This window comes from Hipposideros armiger, unplaced genomic scaffold, assembly GCF_001890085.2.
Source record: "Hipposideros armiger isolate ML-2016 unplaced genomic scaffold, ASM189008v1 scaffold_924, whole genome shotgun sequence".
Taxonomy (NCBI): domain Eukaryota; kingdom Metazoa; phylum Chordata; class Mammalia; order Chiroptera; family Hipposideridae; genus Hipposideros; species Hipposideros armiger.
The window spans coordinates 574,944-582,075 of NW_017732274.1; the positions used below are offsets into that span (position 1 = coordinate 574,944).

At 39.6% G+C, this 7,132-nt stretch overlaps 1 protein-coding gene across 8 annotated transcripts in view; it reads left to right on the plus strand.

The window, feature by feature from the left end:
• The window catches only part of WDR47 (WD repeat domain 47), a 44,914-nt gene extending 41,335 nt beyond the window's left edge, over positions 1-3,579 (plus strand). For all 8 annotated transcript variants that reach the window (XM_019630626.1, XM_019630625.1, XM_019630629.1 and 5 more), the window contains exon 14: positions 2,221-3,579. In XM_019630626.1, coding sequence (XP_019486171.1) covers positions 2,221-2,363 — 143 coding nt within the window. In that variant the 3' untranslated portion in view covers positions 2,364-3,579. The remainder of the gene's footprint in view (positions 1-2,220) is intronic.
• Positions 3,580-7,132: the final 3,553 nt, after the last annotated feature.

Genomic DNA, 7,132 nt, shown 5'->3' on the forward strand with positions numbered 1-7,132 from the left:
CTCAAGGCAGCCCAGCTCCAGGTTGAGCTGTTGTTCAGCATCTTAGCTGTAGAGGGCAGTGTCACTGACCCTCATATGTGGGATCTGAACCGGGGCCTTCTGGCGTCCCAAGCCAGTTCTTAACCATCGTGCCACTCGGCCGGCCCATATAATATTTTTAAATTTTAGTTTTATATAGTATTTACTGATCAAATTACTGATACTGTATTGAGATAAATTATAGGAAATTATTAAGTAAATCAAGTGAATAGTCTTATTTTTATTGTGAAGTAGTTTTAAAAATGTTTAAAAGAATCAACATTTAGGGCTGGCCGAGTGGCGCTGGTGGTTAAGAGCTAGCTGGCTTGGGATGCCAGCTCTAAGCAGCAGGGCCCAGGTTCGGATCCCACATAGGCCAGTGACACTGCCCTCTACAGCTAAGATGGTGAACAACAGCTCGACCTGAAGCTGGGCTGCCGTGAGTCGCCGGTGACGGCATAGGCTGCAGTGGGCTGCTGTAAAGCTACCGTGAGTGGCTGGCAGCCGGTGTGAGCTGCCAAGAGCCTCCGTGAGCGGCCGTCCAGTGGCCGGTGACCCATCTGCCTCACCCGGGAAGAGTGCAATGATAATACCAACATGGGCCAGTGAAGCAATGTCCTCCACAACTAGACTGAAGAACAAAAGGACAGTAACTTGTCTTCTCTCCTTCTCCGATTCCCCAACGCTGTTCCCCTCCTCCAATTCCCCAATAAAATCTTAAAAAAAAAAAAAAAGAATCAACATTTATTACACTTAATCATTTTGAGTTCAGTGATGATGGATGTTAAAATATGCATTTATGTACTCCCATTTGCTTCTACTTTAAAAAACTTGGTGTGTAATCTGTATAATTATGTCTTCAATATTTAGTTTTATTTTTAAACATGCATTAAGTAAATATTTACTGTGTACCAACTAGGGACAGGCAGAGATTAATAAGACAGGTAACATCCTTCTTGATAGAGCTCTCATTTTAGAGGTCAACAAAAATAAATGAAGAAATAATGTAATTTTAGGTGTTGGCAAATGCTACTAAAAAAATTTGCAAGGTAGGAGAGAGTGACTGGGGTGGATAGGAGAAGGCTAGTTTCAATAGGATAGAGTAGGTCTCTCCAGGGAAGTGCCATTTGCACAGAGACCTGAGTGATGAGAAGGAACTAGCCCTGCGAGGACCGTAGGAGTAGACCACAGCAAGTGTAAAGGTGGTGTGGGATGTTCATGACCCTGCAAAAAGCCAGAGTGGCGGGGCAACCAAGGAAGAGAGAGGCAGGAGAATAAATCAGAGGCAGAGACTTATAGGCATTTTTAAAAACATAATGGGAATCGGTTGGAAGATTTAAAACAATGTAATAATATCTAAATTATATTTAAAAAACAATTTTGAGTTTTGTAGGGAGAATGGATTATAAGGATAAATATCAGTGAGGAGGCTGTTGGAAAAGTTCAAGTGAGAGAAGATTGTGGCTTGGACTAGTGTGGGAGACATGGAGGTGGTAAGAAGTGACTGAATTTGGGGTATTTTAATTTGTTTGGATTAAGTTTGGGGAGTGAGGGGAAAAAGGAATCAATGCTGATTCCTAGGTTTTTGGCATGAGTGGATGGTGCCATTAAATGAGATGAGGGAGACAGGTAGGGGAGGAACAGGTTTAGGCAAGGAAGTCAAGAGTTTGTTTTAAACAAATTAAATTTAAGATGGCTGTCAGGCAATCAAGTGAGATGTCGAATAGCTATTTGGATACTAGTCTGGAGCTCAGGTGAGAAGTCAAGATTGGAGATGAAGTTTGTGTGAATCATAAGTGTATAAATGGTCATTGTACCATGATACTAGATGAAATTTCCTAGGAAGTGAAGGATAAAGGGAACAACAAATCTGAAGTCTGACTCCTGGGATTCATCAAGCTTTAAGTCAGGAAGAGACGGGAAATCAGCAAAGGAGACTGGCACGAAAGTCAGGGAAAAATCACGTTGAGTGAGTTTCAAAGAGCAGGTGGCAGCTGTGTCAATGTTGCTGTGTATATGTTACCAAATACTACTAACATGGTTAGGTATTTAGTAAATTATCCCTGTTTAAATCTTTCATTGTATTAATGTAGTTCAGGAGTTTTTATACTGTAATATTTTAAAGTAACAGGAAGTCTGTGAAACCTTTTCATATACTTATTTTGTATTGTAAACCAATATCTCTTTCCTTTCTTAATTTAGGAGACCTCACTAAACAGCTTCCCATCATGGTGGTGGGGGAGCACAAGGATAAAGTGATTCAGTGCAGATGGCACACCCAGGATCTTTCCTTCCTGTCGTCCTCTGCAGACAGAACTGTAACCCTCTGGACTTACAATGGATAGAGTACACCTAGTGTCATCTATGCAGTGAAGGCACAGAGACTTAAGACTACTGAGTTGTGAAAATTCCAAGTTTGAAGAACATAGAGTGACCAGGAAAGTGGCTTAGCACGAGGAGGCCCCTTATTACCATTTACCCCTTTGGTAGGAGCTGTTGGGGGGTGTTATTCTGCAGTTCTTTCTGTCTTCCATGTGAGCTCGTGCTGCTGTGACCTGCTGTGTGTTGTAGTCTTGTTGCCAAAGTCTGCGAAAGAGCTCTTATGTTGTCATTGTGCACTCCAAGTCAAGGTGGACGATATGTTTACGGTTTAGTATTAAACGCATTCCTTGGTCTTTGCCTAAATAACAGTTTTATATACACATTGAAATTTAACTATACTTTAAGCATATTATTACATGTAACGCAACCAAGTTCTACACAGATTAAGTATAGGTATTCAGAAATTTTGCTTTTCTCACAATCCAATGATATTGTATCACTTGTCACAGGCTAGAGGTCAGAATTATAGGTCTCTCAAAAGTTATGTGGTTGTTTTCACTAAGGATCATTGTGGAGTTTAAAGATGGGTGGGAAACTGCTTCTTTGTTCATTATGTGGTATAGGCCTTTTCTTTTTTGTTAAACCCAGGGATATAATTATTTTGTCACATTATTTTGTTTCAAGCTTATTAGGTAAATGTGTTTGCTTCAGAAACTTGTTAATTTCAATTTTTTGAATCCAACAAGATACCTCCCTTCTAAATTGAACTGTAGAAGCAGAGCAGCAGCGTTACATGATACACTTGATGGTACAGTAAATTTACTGGCTAGCATTTTTCCTCTAAAAAATGAAAACTTTACCATAGACTATAGCATGGCTTGAAATGCTATGTCTGCATGATAATTTTAAAATGGATAATAAAGTTTGCACTCCAAAAGCTTATTTGGATTTTTTTTCTTGCACTGTTTTGTGTAATGCAAAATAATGATTTTATTTCTACAGCACTGTAGATCCTAACATTTATGTATCCTTATTTTCATATTGTACAGTAATTTTACTTTAAATTATTAAATAGGCTATTTTATTTATTTCAAATGCAGTTGAGTTGGTTCTAATTATTGAACTGTCTGTGCACTGTATGTAGCAAGCATTTTTAAGCTATTGTATACAAGTGGAAAGGGTTATTAGAAGTGTAACTGTGCTATTATTTCAATAAAGACCTCTTGACACCTAAAACTATTCTTGTTCCTCGGTGTCTGTGGCTTTAATTTGGAGTGTTATTTTTTTTTCCGGTTTACTTGGAGGTAGTGTGGTCCAGTGGATGAACCCTACAATCAATTTCTTAAGTTTCTTTCTAAAGTTCTTCTACTAACTTATATTTTAACTCATGACAACTGCCTAGCTTTGTGTGCCTTCTATCTCTTTTATTAAAAATCTAGAGAACTTTCTATCTTGAATATATTGTGAAAGTTGATTAATAAAAGCCTGGTAAAAAATATATATTCTAACTTAGACTAAAAATATGTTGAATTGAGTGCTTTAGGAAGAAATAAAATCTAATTAGTATGTGGATATTCAGTAGGTACCCAGTTTTCCTACCTATCAGTTAAGCAGAGGGTAACTCTGCTAAAGATAGGCTGTAATCTCCTGTTTTAGCTTACTTTCATGCTTAATTTCACACATTTTAGATATTATAGAAGGTCATTAGTGTTAAGTTTAAAACTAGAAAAAAAGGCAATTTCTTGATATAGACCAGCTCAACTTCATGGTAAAAAATGTTAATAAAATTTTACATTATACCTTCATCACTAAGGAAGTAAACTTTAAGACCATCTTATATAATATGGGGTATGGAATTCATTTTGCAGTGCATTAGATAATAAGCACTAGAAATATACTTATTTCAATAAGTCTCTGATTATGTAAGTCCTTCTCCTTGTGCCTCCACACTGTCTTTTTCATGGAGGTGACTAGATTCTGAGAGGTTTTAATTTGTAATAAGCCAAATGATACAAGCAACACAAAAAGGTAACCTGTGAAATGGAATTAAATATTTGCAAATTGTTGGGAGCTGACTGGGAGCAGTCAGGGACTCTCAGGCTGCAAGCTGGCAAGCTGCAGACCTCCATGACAGGGTGAGCAGTCTGAGACAGCCCAAGAAACAGCGCTTCTAGCCGGAGACAAGTAACAACTCAACACGCCGCCAATGCCATGCAAAGAATCAAAAGACTAACCTGTTGCTAGCTAACAATTATGGACTAATGGACACTTTCGGTCTACTAATTATTGCTTAGGAGAATTTGGTCCCCAAAATCCCCCTGTCTAATAGGGAATTGATCCCTACAAATAGGAAATTGCTTCCTCAATATAAGCTTGTTGCAAACAATAAACTGGGTCACTGACCTGCCACTCAGCAGTCAGTGGACCTCCTGAGCCCAACTTTTGTTTCTGTCTCTTTCGTTTCGCCGCTTCTCACTCCGATCCTTTCAGGTCTGCCAGGGATCCCCTGGCTGGGTGAGCAGGGTCTCGTCAGCAAATCATATATCTGATAAAGGATTAATACCCAAAATTTATAAAGAATTCCTACAACTCAACAACTTCTTTCCCCCACCAAAACCAAACAAACAACCTGATTAAAAAATGGCAGAGGACTTGAATAGACGTTCCTCCAAAGAATACATGCAAATGGCCAATAAGCACATGCAAAGATGCTCAGCATCACTAATCATTAGGGAAATGCAAATGAAAAGGCAAATGAAAACCACAATAAGATAACACTTTGCATCCATGAGGATGGCCATTATCAAAAAATAAAAAGTTCGAAAGGATGTGGAGAAAAGGGAACTCTTATGCACTGTTGAGGGGAATGTAAAATGGTACAGCCACTGTGGAAAACAGTATAGTGGTTTCTCAAAAAATTAAAAATAGAACTACCATGTGATCCAGCAACCCCACTTCTGATATATATGTGTGGATGGAAAAGGGGCCACATATTAACCAGAAGACTGAAAATAACCACATAAGATGGCGTGAGCATAAAAAAATTTCATAACTAAGTGGGCCATGGCGGAAGTCACATCTTTAGCTTCCTTCATAAAGTTAATCCTTGCCTTTCAGTGGGCCTGTCTGTCGTCTTTTTGCACTTAAGAGAACATCTTTGGAATGTCAGTAATCCTTTTTCTGGACCAGAGCTGGAAACTGCAAAATTCCTCATTATTATGCTTGTCTCCTGATTACCATCTCTATGTGCTGTAAAAAGAGAACTGTTAAATATCCTGCACCCACCTCTGTAAAAGAAGTACCTGTCTTTCCGATTTACTTTTATCCAATCCCCCGCTTTGCTTTCTCCCACCCCCTTAATCTATCACCAATGGATTTCATGTAATCTTCCAACTTTGAGTTTATGTGTAAAGTAAGCTGCAAACTGCCATTTTGCAGAGCATTTTCTCAGTCGGTTGAGATACTGCTTCCTGGCAATTATCAGTTTGGCTCAAACTCCTAAGTTTTCTCTTAGGCTGAATGTTTTTCATCGACATAACAAAAAGAATTGAGAGCAGGTTCTCAAAAAGATATTTGTACACTCATGTGCATGACAGCATTACTCAAAATAGCCAAAAGGTGCAGGCAACCCAAGAGTCCATCAACAAATAAATGGATAAACTTTGGTATACAGTGTGATGAAATATCACATTTAAAATGGGAGAAAATTTTGACACGTTAGAACATGGATGATCCAAGAGGATATTATGCTAAGTAAAATAAGCCAGCCCACAAAAAAGACTTAATGACACTGAACTGTACACTTAAAAATGGTTAAGATATTGAATTTTCCATCAGGTGTATTTTAAAAAATTGTAATAAGCAACATGTACATTCAAGTACATTATATACCAAATTTTAAGACTCTTTAAAATTTGTTGCCAATAACGTGCACATTTCTCAATTCCTCCTAGGAAGTAAAACTCGGCTTTTTTTTCTTGGAGACTTTGCTGAGATTGCAAGGCCAGAAGTTTTAAGACAAAAACAAAACAACTCTTTACCGCCCCCCCTGCCCCGCCCCATGACTATCATTTTCTTTTTTTTAAAGATTTTATTGGGGAATTGGGGGAAGGGGAACAGACAAGTTGCTGTTGTTTTTTGTTCTACAGTCTAGTTGTGGAGGACGTTGCCTCACTGGCCCAAGCTGGCATCATCATTGCGCTCTTCCTGGGCGAGGCAGATCAGCCACCGGCCCCTGGACAGCCGCTCACAGTAGCTGCTGGCCGCTCACGCTGGCTGCCGGCTACACATGGTAGCTTATGGCAACCCACTGCAGCAGGGGACTGCAGCCTATGCCATCTCCAGCGACCTGCTCTGCAGCCCAGCTCCAGGTGGAGCCGTTGCTCAGCATCTTAGCTGCAGAGGGCAGTGTCACTGGCCCTCATATGTCTCATATGTGGGATCCGAACCGGGGCCCTCTGGCGTCCTAAGCCAGTTCTTAACCAAAGTGCCACCAGGCCAGCCCCCATAACTATCATTTTCATTCATTATACCCCATTTAAAATGTTTTGTTCAAAAATAGATTTCCGGGTTTTATTTAAAAATGTTACACATTCAAACTTATAATTCTAGACTAAAAAATAGGATCCGTATCCGTTTTAAGTATTTGGCTTCCGTGTAAGTTTTCAATGCAGAGAGTTCTGGGGACGGAAAAAAAACCACACACACACACAAAACCCTGGCCTAAAACCAGCCTACTGAGGTCGGCCCCGCCCCTTCGGCGGGCCAATCAGCTGCGCGCCCGGGAGGGATT